The 16,861-nt window shown below is 36.8% G+C and overlaps 1 protein-coding gene across 1 annotated transcript in view; it reads right to left on the bottom strand.

Moving 5' to 3' along the window:
• The window catches only part of LOC142355732 (uncharacterized), a 35,794-nt gene that overhangs the window by 9,884 nt on the left and 9,049 nt on the right, over nucleotides 1-16,861 (bottom strand). The window contains exons 2-5 of the mRNA XM_075407808.1: nucleotides 14,845-15,161; nucleotides 11,147-12,426; nucleotides 8,001-8,251; nucleotides 4,346-4,718 (exon numbers count right to left, since the gene is read on the bottom strand). Of these exons, the coding sequence (XP_075263923.1) occupies nucleotides 4,346-4,718; nucleotides 8,001-8,251; nucleotides 11,147-12,426; nucleotides 14,845-15,161 (2,221 nt within the window). The remainder of the gene's footprint in view (nucleotides 1-4,345; nucleotides 4,719-8,000; nucleotides 8,252-11,146; nucleotides 12,427-14,844; nucleotides 15,162-16,861) is intronic.

Raw genomic sequence — 16,861 nt, 5'->3', positions numbered from 1 at the left:
ATGTAGTGGGATTTGGCTGTATCCGTATTTTAAATCGACTTTTGAAAATAGGAAATTGCCTTGTTTATTCTTGTTGTCTGAGATATATTTGGCGACTGAGTCCATAAGATTGTCGATGGATTGCATTTGATATTTATTTTTGTCGATTGCATCGTTCAGTAGTTTTGAGTCGAGTGCTAGTTTGATGGATTGGTCATGTTTCACTGTTATTACTACGGGGCTTATAAAGACCTGGTCGGAGCACTTTTCTAGTTTTATTATTTGGTTTGTGTTAAGTAGGTGTTGTATTTCCTTATCTACTTTTTCCGTTAAGTGGAGTGGGACCCTTCGGCCTTTGTGTTGGTACGGTGAAATGTCTTGTTTTAGCGTTGATTTGGCAATGTGGTTTTTGGATTTTCCCAACCGGGAGCATAGGTGAGGGAATTTCTTTATGATTTTTATTTCTAGTCTATCGTCCAAATTGATGTTGTTAATGTTTATACCTTTATTTTGTGAGAGGGCGAATCCAAGTTTCCCCAATATGTCTCTTCCCATCAAGTTCACGGTGTTTGCGTTGACCACCAGGATTTCGTTGTTTGTTGCTTCTCGAAGTCCCGATCGGAGATTCATCTGTATGATTCCCGTTATAGGGATCTCTATGTTGTTGAAGCATCTGTACTGGGTCTGGCTGTTGGTTGGTTCCTTCCATTTGGCTGTTCTGCACCTTTGAATTATCCTGTCTGCTTCCGTTTTACAGATGAAGCTTCGGGGGCTACCTGTGTCCGCGAGCCAGTTTGTCTCGAAAGTGTCTGTGGATGTTTTGATCCAGATTTCATCTGAGATGTTTGGGGATAGTTTTTGTGGGTGTACGTTGACGAAGTTCTTTGGGTGTACGAGGTTTACGGTATTCCAGCTGTCGAATACTTCCTGGATGTAAAATGTGTTCTCGAGATCTAATGTTTCGTCTGTCGTTTCCGTTCGGGTATCCTGGAGTTGTTGTTCTTCTTCTTGTTGTTCCCGTGTGGGTCTAATGTTCCTGACTCGTCTAGTTTGTGGGAATGTTTGCTGGGGTGGGGTTGTTTGCGGCTTTATTTGTTGTGTTTGCCACATCATTTTTGCTGATTTGCATACTCTACTGTAGTGTCCTATTTTTCTACATAGGTTACACTGGACTCTTTTTGCGGGGCACACTTGCAAATGCTCGATTGAGAATTGTAGTCCGCAGCGTCGGCAGGGATTTGAATTGGTAGTGGGTCTTTGGGTCTGTTGGTTCCGTGTGGGTGGTCGTGGTCTTGGGGTGACTGCATTGTTCCTTGGGGTGAATGTAATGTTGGATATTTGTTCCGATGCGTGTGGGGGGTATCGACTGAGTTGGGAGTTTATTGCTTTTTGATTCTCTTGGCCTCTTTCGCGGTTGAGTGCGAATTGGAGGACTTGCTGCGCTGTTCGGGTTTCCATCAGGAGTTCTCTCTGAATGTCGGGGTTGGTCATAAAAGCTATAAATATGTCCTTGATAAGGTCCTCTTCGGCAGATCCTAGGCGGCATTTTGCGCCTAGGGCTTTTAGTCGACAATGAAAGCTTTCGAGCTTTTCGTTGGGTTTCTGTTTGCAAGTAAAAAGGAGGAAACGGTCGTATGTTATGTTGCGTGCTTGTGTGAAAGAGAGGGAGAGTTCGTGTGCCAGTTCGAAGACTGTTATTCGTTCAATGTTTGAGTGGGGGAATCGTTGTTGATATATCCGTTGGGCTTCTGTTCCTAGGCTTAGGTATATTAAGCTGCGCACTTTCAGGTCGGCTTCGTCCCACGGTATTCCATCGACTGTAGGGCCTCTGAATGCGATGTGTTTGCAATCGTTGTCCCAATCTACCTTTCGCTTGTTATTTCGGAGGTCTCTTTCTCTGTGTTGTGCCTGTGTTTCATTTTCAGTTGGGGGCTCGTAAGTTGGTTCTATGGGGTAAGTCAAGTCTTTTGTGTCTGGTTTGTGTTTCAGTAGTGAGTCCACGTTTATGGAGTTCTTGGCCATTATTGCCAGTTTTAGTGTAGCTGCCCATATGGGCCATTCCACTGGGGGTTCGATTCCTGTTTCCCAGAAGAATGGGATACCCACTGGGGATCGTGCTATTGTTACAGCAGCTGCTGACTGCGCCATGTTGTGTGCACAAAGTCTCTTTGTGCAGATTGTTGAGTTGCTAGGCTTAAGGCTGTAAAAGGCTAGCGCGATAAGAATTAACTTTCTCTTCTTGTTCAGGTTTTCTCTTGACACCAAGTGCGCATCTCACTTGCGCTCCGTTTGGAGCGTTCGAATGAAGACTGGTACAACCAGTAAATGAAGTAACAAAGCGTGCAACGTATTTACAACTACGAACAATAATAATATAGTAACATAGTTAGTCTTTTGTACGAGTTCATATTAATACTTTTAGTACTTGGTTGCAGTGTGAGTAGGTGTCTCACCACAGTTATCATAAAATTGCTCAAGTAGAAGGAGTTTCTCCAATACCCATTTGAGCCAGTAAAACAAAATAATCGTCAAAAAAACGCTAAAAATTAGCCCGAAAATCAGCAAAATACATTAAAAACCTCCGAATTATAAAATTCAAATGAATTTCAAAAAACCTTCAAACCACTACCGAAACCAGCCTAAAATTAAAACAAAATCACAACCAAACCTCTTAACCAAAATAAATGAAAGAAAAACTGCTTCAAAAAGCCGCACGTGAACAAAAAAAACTTCGCTCGCTTAGAGAAAATTTTTTCACACAACAATTTCTCGCTCTCTCAAAAACAGCGGTATGAACAAAAACCACTCTCTTTTCGCTCCGCTCTTCAGTGTCAAAAAGTGTTCTAATTTGGCGTGCAATTCCAGTTCAATTCTAAAACCATACTAAATTCAGCTTCTAAAATGAAAGCTAATAAGCTTAATACCAATGTCAGCAAGCAAAACACCAATGAACTTCGATAACATAATTCTCAATGAATTAATGACCGGGCTGTATATATTGGTTTATCCCGCCTGTTTTGATCTTTTGAATTTGACAGTATTCACCACATTGCGTAATTGAATGCGTGAAACAATTTAAAATATATTCAGTTGAAACAGTGAGTAAGTCACGAGTCAAAAATGAAAATCGTGACTTATGTATAAAACGAAAAACGTGATGAAAACGTAAAGCGAATTTAAAAAAAAGAGAACGCCTAGGTATTAGTCGTTGAGAGGCTGAAGGCGGCTTTTAATAGCATTGAAGAAGTACTAAAAAGGCGTCTAATACGGCTGAGTCTCAAAAATGCTACCAAACGTAGAAAAAGTAAAGTAATAGGTCAAAAGTGCCTCGAAAATTCGCACGTGATCAAAATATTTTTCTCGCTTAGCAAAATATTTCCACACTTAATTTTCTCGATATCTCTCAAATACGAAGAATCGGCAAAAAATCACTCTTCTCTCTGTTCTGCAATTTGTTCATCTGTTTGACCTAAACACTTTTTGTTGACGTGCGGTACTGACAGATATATCCTGTTTCAAATACAGTCCAAAAATTTTCGATCAAAAGGTGACAAGGAATAAGACAGAGCCCCAACAAAACTCAAATTCAGTAAGTCCGAAGTAAAACGTGAAAATTGTGACTTATGTAAAACAAAAAAGGTGATCAAAAGTTAAAGCGAATGAAAAAAACATAGCAGGACAAGTCCTGACGTACAATTCAAAGAATTTTCATTGACTAAACAAATCAAGATCGGATTATAAGTGAATTGGATAAACCAATTCTCAAAAAAAAAGATCAAAAAATTTAAAAAAAAAATTAGATGTCAAAATACCGCATGTGAACAAAAAAAACCCCTAGCGAGAAATGCAAATTTGGTTCAAACAAAAAACTAGGCCTAGAATGAACTATGAATGGATTGGAAAAACCATTTAGACCATATTCTCTAAAAAAAACAAAAGTGAAATTGCAGCATGTGAACAAAAAATCACTAGCGAGAAACCGAATTTTTGTCAAACACCGTATTCACAACCTACTTTAAAATTAGACCGAAAAAACTTCACGCCGCAAAACCACTCGCTTTTTCGCTCCACTTCCTGTTTCAGCGTGACCAAAATCACCACTCCAATTTGACTTCAAAAATCATGAAAATGTGTGAACAGATCTTAAAAAAAAAGACAGCGCCCCAATACAATTCAAATTCTTTGAATTGTAAAGAAAAAAATAGGAGCGCTATAATAGCCGGCTGAGAAGATGAGGGCGGCTATTAAACAACCAAGAGAAGGTCAATAGGAGCCCCAGCTATCTCCGTGCGGCTATAAAAAAGACGCACGTTTACAATGCTTACTTCAAACTTCGTTCGAGAGCAATTAAAAATTATCGTAGAACCTGTATGCATTGGACTGTGCAGGTTGACTTGGTCCCGAAGAATCTGTGATAAGAGGAGCTAGAGCAGATTCCGGAGCAACCCAGTTAGAACCATTAGCAACTCCTCCTCCTCCTTGGTCTCCTGTTGCCAGTGCATTTCCAGCTACACTTAGAGCAAACTCACTGGCACTGGTCATTGCCACCATTGAATCGAAGCCAGAGTTGCCAGCAGGTGCAGCTGAAGATGCCTGGACTGGTACGATTGTGGAATCAGAGAATACATCTGTGCTGCCTGTTTTGTTGCTATCTGTTGCAGCAGCTGCATTGATAGTTGTAATTGGTTGTTGTTTCTGGTCGCTGTTCGATTCAGTAACAGGGGTGACATCTTTCTCCGCTACAATTAAGTATACATTTTTACCGGTCCAATTCAGGAAAAGACTCCCTGTTAGAACAAAAAAGCCAAAATCATACGATATTTAAAGCTCAAAATAAATTTAAACGGTAACGCAGTGGTTGAGCGAGGAACCCCGAAATTAAGCTCGAATTACGGCTCAACGCTATAATTTCTCTGATATATAAAATCCATTTTTCATCAATTGCAAGAATTGCAAACATTAAACGATAATCACTTATGAAGGCCAAATTTGGTATCGAAATGAGATATAAAACATATCCGGCAGATTGCCGGAAAACAGCCGCGATAGACGCTTGGGGCCTTCCATGAATTGAAATAACTAAAGAGATTAGATAGACAGATCCACCACCAGTCCTTTAATAGACCACTAACACTAGACTTTTTGGGTTAGCTTTGGACTGTCATTTTTATGAGACACATAGGCTCTAAGGAGAAAGCCCTAAAAGGGCTTTTCAAAATTAGGATATTTTCCGTTTGTGCCCCCTCAGCTTAGTGGGCGCATATTATTTGCACCCCTCAGATGCACGTGCAATAATTTTTACATAATGACTTACTATGTAATGGCACGTGCTCTGTAACGGGGGGGACACATAAGGTACTGGGGGCACAAACGGAGAAGATCCCAAAATTAATATTCGAAATCAAAAACTCAAGACTCTAATAATCAAGAATTAGGGCATAAATGTTTGGTACTATTTAGATGCACACTATTGAGCTTTAACAAGTAAATGTTCATAAAACTTAAAGTTCCATAAGTTAGTTCAGAAGTCATTTTTTTGAGTGAGGCAAGTCATTGAAAAAGTCAATTCCAAGAAGTCAGGGTAAGACGAAACAAAAATCTTTTAGACGAAGCAAAAAAACATAGCAGGACAAGTTCTGACGTACAATTCAAAGAATTTACATTGACTAAATAGAAAACTAGACCTAGAACGGACTATGAATGGATTGGGAAAACCATTTAGAAAAAAATCCGATCCAAAAAATCGAAAGATAGTGTAAAAAATCGAAAGAAAGCAAAAATCAAAGTGTAATTGCCGCATGTGAACAAAAAACCACTAGCGAGAAAGCGAATTTTTGCTCAAACACTGTTTTCTCACTCTACTTTAAATTTAGAGCAATTTGACTTCAGAAATCATGAAAATGTGTGAACAGATCTTTAAAAAAAGACAGGGCCCCAATACAATTCAAATTCTTTGAATTGTAAAAAAATTTAGGAGCGCTATAATAGCCTGGAATTGAGGACGCGGCTATTAAACATAAACCGACTAACGTCGGACAAATTGCTCTAGGAGACAAACGGGGCCATTTAAATCAGAGGGGGCTGTACCCAGTAATTTTTTTATGGGTGCAAAAAAAAATGACCAAGAAGGTGCTCGAAGCCCCGACATCTGGCGTAATAGACTGAAGCATTAACCACTAGGGTATGAGGCAGGGCAATTTAAACTTAAACAGACTTAAACATTAGCCACTGGGCTATCAGGGCCTCCAATTGATTAAGAGCAATTTAGATCTCGAAAATCTAGAAGTCATTCGAAAAGTGGGGTCTTTCCCATTATAACCCCCCATTATGATAAATTTACCCTGCTTGGGGGCTAGACGTTATCTCAACACAAAGCTTGAGTTGCAATTGAAAGTGAAATTGAAATTTTCTACAAAAGCCCCAAAAGCAGTCAAGCGAACTTTACATACAAAAAGACACGTTTACAACAATTGATTCAAAAATAATTACTTTAAATCAAAAAGCTAAGGAAGAAAAATTCACTCGAAAGTCTTGTCAGACGAAAAACGATCAGACAAGAAATCGCACTGAAAAAGACCAAGATTAGCCAAATAATTGGCACATATCTTATTTGATAGTGATTACATAGTTTTTACTTTTATTTTTTAGAGTTGCATTGCGACAAAAAAAAACATACCCGGCAGATTGCCGGAAAATAGCCGCCGTTGATTCCAATGAGCATGATTGGGATTGAAATAACAGAAGATATTGAAAAAAAAAGATTTTTGTACAAAAACATTTTTTTAAGTCCGATTTATTTTGATGGCATTTCGAAGTTGAACATACTTCTGTTTCTTAGAGAGAGGCTACAGGGGCTACTATCAATAACAATAAGCATTAGAGCTGGTAAATAAAACTTATAGGAACGACGTTCAAATAGCGGGCATCTAAAATTGGGCTTTATGGGTTTATCCCGTTTCTATTTCTGACATCCATTTTTGTACTAACTCTGTTCATTTTGAATTGCTTTGCTGAGCAACTGATGTTCGAAATCACTTTTAGCAGAATGAGAGAAGAGAGAAACTAGCCTAGAGAAGTCAAAAAGATTTCACGCAAAATGCTGAAAAGGCGGCAAAATGAGGTAAAGCGAAACATTTTTTTATTCGACGAAGTAAAAAACATAGCAGGACAAGTCCTGACGTACAATTCAAAGAATTTTCATTGAATGAACAGAAAAACTAGACCTAAAATGGACTATGAGTTAATTGAGAAAACCATTTTAAAAAAAATCAGAACAAAAAAATAAGAGATAAACAGAAAATCAAAGTCAAAATGCCGCATGTGAACAAAAAAACCACTAGCGAGAAATGAAAAATTAATTCAAACAAAAAGCTAGGCCTAGAATGAGCTGTGAATGGATTGGGAAAGCCATTTAGAAAAAAATCCGATCCAAAAAATCGAAAAAACAGTAAAAATCAGAGTGAAATTGCCGCATGTGAACAAAAAACCACTACCGAGAAACCGAATTTTTGTTCAAACAACGTTTTCTCACTCTACTTTAAAATTAGAGCGAAAAAATTCACGCCGCAAAACCACTCGCTTTTTCGCTCCATTTCCTGTTTCGGCGTGACCAAAATCACTACTCCAATTTGACTTCAAAAATCATGAAAATGTGTGAACAGATCTTAAAAAAAAAAAAAAGACAGCGCCCCAATACAATTCAAATTCTTTGAATTGTAAAAAAAAATAGGAGCGCTATAATAGCCGGCTGAGAAGATGAGGGCGGCTATTAATAACGAATTCACGATTCCAAGTGATGGTTTTCAGCTTCACGCGTAGACCAGAATTAATTGCTGTAGGATTGTGGTGTATTTTTGCGACACGCGAGTGAGTTTTGTTTTCCATTTGCCATATTTCCATGTTTAATCTCTCTCACATGTTGGGCCTGGAAAATTAAAGATGGATATGAGCAAAAATTTTAGAGGCATCAAAGACAATGGCTCAAAGTTCAGAGTGTATGGCTGCGAGCAAGACAAACTTACTTGTAGTCTGGGCAGGCAGAGGGGTTAGTGCGACTGCTCTTTTAAAAAGGACCTTGAGAAGCCAGAACATGATGGAGGTCAGGTTGATTTTGACGAAAAGTGCCTCAATATAGAGATGGTATCCCACTGCATTGCTTTGATCTCCTTCTGTGTACACAGGTGCACACTCTATAACTCTGGGCAGAATCTCAAATGTATGTTTCACAATTGTCAGAATGGCATTTGTCATCACACCTGTGCTTGTGCCCGCTCTGAAATAAATATTCATAAGCACTCCATTCGAAAGGTGCCAATGAATAATTGTTCCGACCCCACTTAGTATCATTATAAAGCCCACACAGCGCAGAAATGTAAATTAAAAAGAATTATTCAAGTTTATTTTTCGAGGAGTTATAAAGGCTTAATATATTGTTTGAATCGATCAATGAACAGCGAATGACTTTATAGCTTTGACTCCATAAGTTATCATAAAATAAATGCTATTTTTATAGTCTTGTCACTTATTTTTGAGGTCTTGTCACTTATTTTCATTAAAAGAAGGTCCCATGACAGTTTAATAGGCTCGAAAGAACAAATTTAACAAGTTCTTTGAGCACTTGTCTTAGCTTTGACTGCTTTATTTCTGTGGTCTGATCACAAAAGTTGACTATTTATTAAAAGGACAAATAGAAACTTTAAGGAGACAGTACCGAAATTTCAGACTTTTTTGTAACTAGTTTATGATTTGTGCCTTTGAAACCGTGTTTTTTTTTTAATTTTGTCTCTATTTGTTGTGCTTTTGCTTTCTTATCATTAGATCTCATTAACAAAGGGTACTACTGGCCCCCTTAAGAGCCAGCTATGAACTATACTGTTCGCGATAAAAAAAATACGCTTTCCATGACTTCGAAACCATATGTCCGCAAAAAAGTAAATTTGGGTTTTTGTTAGTTTGTTCTTTTCAACTTGCAAATTACTCTCTTTAATGACCGCTCCCAGTAGTGTTCTTGTGAAGTCAAGTAAAATTCATTCGTTGCTCTTAAATCGTACAATTTCGCCATCTATATTTTAAAAAGCAGTTGACGTTTTTTTTAGTTTTGTCCGTGTTTGATTTTTTTTGTTCTATCGTCTCTTATTCTCAAAAACAACACTTCTCAGCAGATTTCTAATGAAATAAGAGTGGCTTAGTTGTTTCATTTATAATCGATAATCATGATAAAACCAAATTTTTCAAAAAACATTTTTGTGAATTTTCGAATATTGCCTTTTATTTGTTATATAACTGCCTTGTTATAACGCAACTTATTTTCAAAAACTGATGGAGTTTAGCGAAGTTTCCCCTTTTTTCACTTTTACTTTTTGTAGCTGGTTTTCCGCAAATCTATTGCTTTTAATGATAAATAGTGTGAATTTGTTCAACAATACAATTTGCCCGGAGAAACTTAAGGGCATTAGATTTGAAGAAAATGGAGTTCTGTTTTGTCCAGATTTTTTCAGTATCTGTGCGTTTATTTTCACGTCATATATTTTGCGCAATATAAAATGCTGACGTCACCAGATACATGTTTAAAATTGGGTTATTAATGTCAATTTTTTTTTTGGTTTCAACTCGGGAATTGTACTCGTATCTTTTTCCAATCAGTTTTCTTCCTCGATTTTCTTTCCGACCATCGCATATCAGAAGTCAATGATTTTTAACCCTCTGGTGTGTAATTTATGTTTATGTCGTCGTCCGTCGTCTACTGACGCATGTGATTACACTGGCATTAACTTCACTAGTATATAGGTCGATCTTTTTGAGAATATTTCAATTTTTAAATTTCAGAGCGTGATCTGCCCAATTTAATTTAACTTTTTAATATCTCAGATTGATTTGGAAGAGATTCTGTAATTGATTTACAAGAAAGTTCGGATAAGCGATATCGGAACATTATGTGCAAATGCGCATCACCGAGCCTCCTTGCTTACCCGTTACATTAATTTGTTTCTATTTTTGTGGAAACAGAAACAGGTTAGTGCGTTTTTCATCACTTCATAGAACTAATTCTTGCTCTAAAGGAATACGATGAAATAGTATCAAAAATTCCTGACGTAGCTTCTTTAGCTTATTAGACTTTCCAAATGTCAGTTTGAATCCTTGATAATAGTAAACTTCGGAAATTTTTGGATAAAATTTTCGAAAAAAAACAGCGTTTTAAGTTTTTTGGAAGGACTTTAAGCAGAATTTCGAATGATGCAGTTTTCAGACCCGAAACTAAAAGCGGTCTCCTTGAAAACAAGAATAACTGCTTCTAAAAAACCGCGCATATGCAGGCAGAAAAACGACATGTCTGACAAAATCTCCCTAAAACTAATACTAGTTTAATAGAAAAAACAGTTTCGTTAAGTCGCCAACTGTTTTCAAATAAGTAGCTATGTCGGGCTCCGATAGATTCGAACAGTAATTTAGTTTAATAATTGAACATTTTATCTGCTCCCATGGGGAAAATAACCAAATTTTATTCTTTTGCTGATACAGTGAAACATTTAAACAAAAAAATTGATCTCACGATCGCTGAGATTGCTTAAGGAACCTTCAGCAATTTGGCGCTTCACAAATTTTACAGCCACCATTCAGATTAGCTGGCGCTATTGCTGGACCACAAAAACAAAACCACGACAAACTTCTTCCCCGAAAAACAAAAGCATACATAACCGACTAACGTCGGAAGAGTTGTTGTCAAACAAGCAGTGAGAGCTAATCAATTACAGCCTGCTTCAGTCAGGAGGTGGGTGGGGGGGGCTCTGGACTGAAGGGGACTAAGAAGTTCAGTATGGGACTTCAGAGCGTTATTGAAGGTCATTATACTCCACTATTAAGATTTAAAGTAAAAAAAATTCGCAAAAAAACTCATATTGTAAATGAGGCTTCAACTACGGCTTCATAAAAATGGCTTCAACTCCGTTCGAGAGCGTTCAATTAGATTTAAAACGAAAGATCAAACCATCTTTGGTCTGTTCTGACTCTTAGCATTCAATCACCGCGAATTAAGTTAGCGGCTTAAATTCTGAATACGAGAAATTTACAAGAATAAGTAAAAATTTGCGAAGAAAACCAGCAGTACCAATATTATCACTGCAAACTTTGCTTGAGAGAAGTTAATAATTGTCAATGAACTTGCATCAACCTGAAGCTGTAGCTACGTGAGAAACTCCTTTTGGAAGTTGTTGTCCTTGACGAGTTCTGTCTGTCCATAGAGACCGAGTACTGAGACTTCGACAACCCATGAAGAAAACTCACCATCAGCCAGGAAGCCATAATGTCAAAACGCGGACTCAGGTAACTCAAATTACCTGTGAATAGCTGAGACGCCGATTTCACAATTTTATCCAAAAAAGGCACCATTTCCTGAATGATCGAAAAGTTTTCATCATCAGCTCGGACACTTTCACGTTTCGGAATCGCAGTTGTCGAAATCGCGAGAGACAAAATTATGACCAAGCATGCGCTCAGGTATTCAATCATTAATTTCAAAATTTGTTCGCCTTGACTGAAAGTGAGTAACTTCATTTTACTAGCGAAAACCAACGCAGAGTTCACGTACTTTAGTTCATCACTTATTAGGTAGAAGAGGTCATTGCTTGTCATGACTTTACAGTTTTCAAACTGGAGATTCTCTAACACTCCTTTGCCAATAGATGGTGTTAGAACATCAAACTTCAGTTTCATTTTGGTCACTGTATTTCTGCTTGCGCAAACGTCTAAAATACAACCTAGAAAGTTATTTCTGACAAAATAGTCCACATTTCTCCTTACATAAGCGTCACGCTTGTCTGCAACCGCTTCAAAGTCAATTTTCTGGGCCACTTTGATATATTTTTGACTAACAATGCCAGTTTTGAGTTTGAACAATTCACTTGTAGCGTTTTTCATTTCTTCACTGTCGTCGTTTTTTGCTGTCGAGGAATGATTATCATCTAAATCAATGCATTTCTGAATCAATTCGGTCGGCACTTTCTGGCTTCTAAGAACAGACACGAAAAAATCTTGCAAACTGGTCGGAACTTTTCTGTCGCTTTTCGACCCGCAAGAAGGACTATAAGGACGCTGCCTAAGAATATCTTTCAATCTTTGTTTCAATGTCCGATTCATTTCCTCAGTCAACATCTCCACGTCTTCTGAACTTTTAAGGGATTTTGTCAAATTACATTGCTCGTTTTCGTTTTGGGAAGAGGTTGGGAAAAGGTCCTCCCACGCATCGGGTACAGCCGGGACTGTTTCAAGCGAAGCCTCCCCGGTTGCCATTTCGAACAAGATCAGCATCAAATCAGACCTCATCAGATCTGAACTCGGTAGTGAAGAAATTTCAGATTTCGATTTCTCTTCTGCTTTTCCTTGGGAAATGGTTGATTTGGCATTTGAAATGAGCTTGTTTTTGAAAATTGTCAGAAGGTAATCGAAACACACCTAAATGGAAAATGGTACAATATCGGCATTCAAAAATTACAAGCAAATTGACTAACGTCGGACAAAATGATCTCAAACGAGAGACGGGGCAATTTAATTCTGAGGGGGCTGTCGCCTAGATAATTGTTACGGGTGCAAAAAAACTCCGATCGAAGTAAAAAAAGCAAGAAGTAAAAAGTGGAGAAGTGAAATCGAAAGAATGTTCCAGAACAAAAAGGTCAGACAAAAAATTTGCAGAACAAAGAAACACGCATTTACAATAATTGCTTCTAAATTTGTTCGAGAGCAATTAACAACCAATTCTATAAAACAAAGCCAGCAGATTGCCGGAAAACAGCCGCGATAGATGCTTGTGGCTTTCCATAAATTGAAACGCTTAACGAAATAAGACAGATAGATTGATTGACCACCAGTCCTTTAATAGACCACTAGACTTTTTGGCTAAATTGGGACTGTCATTTTTTGAGACACACACTTTCTATGAAGAAAAGGCCCAATGGAATCAAAATGGGATCGAAAATGGGAGCAAAATTAATATTCGAAAACGAAAACTCAAGTCTCTAATACTCAAGAATTTAAAATTCATTCAGCGAGTTCAGAGGTCATTTTTTTAGTGAGGTAAGTCATGCAATGGACTTAAAAGCAGAAAAAATGACGTAACGCAGACAAATTTTAACTTCAAAGCAGTAAAAAACAACTGAAAATGAAACAGTAAATTCCAAGAAGTCAAGTCGCAAGAATCATCGAAGGAGACGACGAATTAAAAAAACATAACCGGAAGAATTCCGGAAACGACTTGAAGATTAAAAAAATACATTACTCCTATGTATAAAACAAGCCAAATTTTTTGTACGCACTTGAAAATATCAAAGTATGCGAGAGACAAAGGTCAGGCATTGTTAGGCTCCAAAAATTTATTTTGGAAGAAAAACTTGAATACTGCAAGCAAGGGTCAATATGTGTTATCAATTTTCGTAAGTTCTCTCAATCGAAACACTATTTTACAATAAAAAACAGTAATCAATGGATAACTACATAAACTTTGTCGCTTTAACATTAAACATTAGCTGTAGCTTTAAATCACAATGAAAGCGATAAAACTAAACAAAGACCCAAAAATATGTTTCGTATAGTATGGTATCGTATGTTACCAAAACCAAGCCCTAAAAAAATTTGCAGAAAGAGTGTTGTTTAAAATTGTAAAAGTGAAGTCAGCAAAACCTCAATTCCATATTACTTTAAATAATATCAACTGCAAACAAAAAAACTTCACAGAGTGAAGAAGATAAACTAATTCATAATTTCTGGAAAACCAAATCAAAAATCAAAAATTAATTAAAAATCAAATTTAAAAGAAATTGAGTGAAAATATATTTGGATATTTATGAATTTTTTTGTTATTGAGCAATTGAGGTTTAACAACATTAGTTAGCCATCTTCCTGTCTCGAGAAAACAGCTCACTTGGGAAACAGTTGAAACAATTTGAAAATGGTCAGAATATGGTAAAATTGTTCTGAACTTTAAACAGTTATCGCCAAAAACAATTCAATTAGCAACAAAACGAAACTAAAAACACCGACGGTGCACCAAAAGACTTTTTTATAGTAAATAATCTTCAAGTACAAACAGAAAACCTTAGAATACACCTCACGTCAAAAAGAGACATCCAATTCAGAAATTATCAAAAAAGACGTTGACATATTTACTAAATTGTTTTTAAAAAGTAGGCTCAAAGGGCCAAAAATAATTAATCAAAAAACCCAAAAATTGACCAAAAAATTGAGAAACATGGGTCAATTCTGCACTTGAAACACATTCTGAAGCTCTCAAAAACATTGTGGAATCGATTGCGGATCGTTGCATATTCATGCGGCATCGATCGAAATTGACTTCTACAAAAAACCAAGTTACAATAAAACAAATTTGGGTCAAATGGATGGAAACACGGCTAAAAACTGTCATCTATATGCGTCTATCTCTCTCAAAAAAATTTCAAAGTCAAAAAGTCATTCACTGAGCAAAGCGCATGAACAAAATCTTCTCTCGCTCAGAAAAAGTTAGTTCACACGGCAGTTTTACTCACTTTCACTATTAGATCAAAACGCCGCCTGAACAAATAGTACTTCCGGTTTAAAAAAACCTTAATAAAACCAATACTCCTCTTCGAATCGTAAAAACCATGATGTCCCCAATAATAGCCGCTATAGTTTCTTGGCTATTAATAAATATATTAAATTCTCTCTAGAACCTGAAATTGCGACTGCGGATATAACTTTTTGTGCTATTTTTTACATAGTAACGAGATATATGACAACACACAAAGTATAATTAGGGGACATAAAAAACACGGGTGGGGGGCATAAAACTACTTGAGCGGGGGACATAATAGATCCAAGAGAGTTAAAACTCAATCTTACCTCTGCGGTTTTGAAAAACATCTGCAATTTTGCCGAGCTCTGTTCCGTGTCCAACACCTGGTCAATTCTGATCAAAATCAACACGCAAACTGCAATGAAAAAGTCCGCACTTTCATTCGCAACTTCAGTCACTCCTGCCACCTTTCCTTCATCAGTGTAAACCAGAATCAAGTCTTTCATCTGGTTGAGAAACATGCAGCAAATTTTTGCCAGAGTTTCCGCTTTGGTGGTGGGTGAATCGTCATTAGTGTGTTGTCTTCGAAATGGATACTTAATCATAACTTGTTGAGTGCCTTCTGTCACGACAACAGTGACCCCTAAAATTAAATTTTTAAGCGAGACTCAATTTGAACTGTTTCCTAGTACTGTGATGTTAGACGTAGCTTTCTGTACGTTTTACCAGCGTACGTTTTACGAGAAGGCGACTTCTGCGTAGGGATGGTCAATTATGAAATAGTATCTATGACAGTATCATGTGTACATCAGTAAAATAAGTAAAATAACAAGTAAACTTAGTAGATTGATCGCTATACCCACTAGAATATGGCAATTAGGAAAAGATGTTTTTACATCATTATAATGGTATTTCTTAATTGAAATGGATAGCCAAATTACTCATTAAGCTACACAAGCCAAAATCAGAGCAAAAACAAACATAACCGGCAGATTGCCGGAACAGCTGTGAAAGAATAGACTTGCGTGCCATATAATGGAGATAAACAGATACGGATATACGTTGAAAAAGTTATCGACGCCGCTCAAAAAGCTATGTAAAAAAATTAAACGATAAACTAACAAACCCTGTTAAAATTCATTGCGCAGAAGCCTTTTCATTAGGGATCTTTATCACACATATGACACATATGAGTTCTTTTGACATTAAACTAATTCAAAATAAACTTAAATTTTAAAGTGCAAAAGTCATTTTATTGAGTGAGGTAAGTCACTTATGATCAAAACCTAATCACGCAAAAAACTTTTGCTAGAGAGAGTACGAAATGACACGAGCGCAAAAGCAGTTAGTGAGAGGAAGAAGTCATTCAGAAAAGTTGACTTTCCAGCTTTGAGGTGTGAACAAATGTGAAACAAAAAAAGAGCGTCAGACGACGAAACAAAAAACATAGCCGGAAGAATTCCGGAAGCGACTCGAAGCGTCAAAACTTCACAAAAAGCGTAATTGCAGCTGAAGCCTCTACCTTTTTGTATTAAACTATTAACTCATTACCACCCCAGGTCTGATCTAAAAATTGGTGAAATTTTAACCACCAAGAGTCACCAAGAGAAACAAAACGCAGCAAAAATTTTTTATTCAAAACGTTTGGTAACGTTAAAAAAGTCTGAAATAATTAGGATGGTCAAAAAACTGAAAAGCTGAAAAAGCTGACAGGGCTATCAGAGAGAACTCGAAAGCAAACGGCAGATAATGATCTTAGAAAATAAGTTAATATTTTCAAAACAGAATGCTCAAAATTAACCATCAGAAAACCATTTTAATAAAATTTCAAATCACTGCAATTAAGACAAAAACAAGACAAAATTCCTCCTTGTTGTATATATGCTTGACAACATGATTTCGTACTTATTCAAAAATTAAATATTAATCATAGAAAAGACATAAACAACAGAATAATAATCAAAGGCAAGAAGTTATTTAAAAACAATACCAAGGCCAGAAGAAAATTGCAATAATGTCTTATAAGTGGTCTAGCAAACTCACATTACTGCCTTATGTTGAATGAAGCCAATTGCAAACCAAAGAAATGACAAAAATCTAATAAAAAGCTGAAAACATTGAATTTTCTAACAACTGAAAAAATCAATATAACGAATATAAATGAAGGTGCCACAACAGAGTCAGAATGATAAAAACTAGAACGTAAAGAATATGGACACAATGTAAGGAACACCGTAACAAAAAGACTAATTCTTGATTTTTGACAGTTACAAATCAAAACAAAAAAATCAAGAAAAACGAATACCATTCATTGTTCAGCATTAGAGACATAGAAAAGACAAC

The sequence above is a fragment of the Convolutriloba macropyga genome, chromosome 2 (genome assembly GCF_964194025.1).
Source record: "Convolutriloba macropyga chromosome 2, txConMacr16.3, whole genome shotgun sequence".
Taxonomy (NCBI): domain Eukaryota; kingdom Metazoa; phylum Xenacoelomorpha; order Acoela; family Convolutidae; genus Convolutriloba; species Convolutriloba macropyga.
Note: the sequence above shows the minus strand (reverse complement) of the source record. Positions and strands in the feature narration are given on the sequence as shown.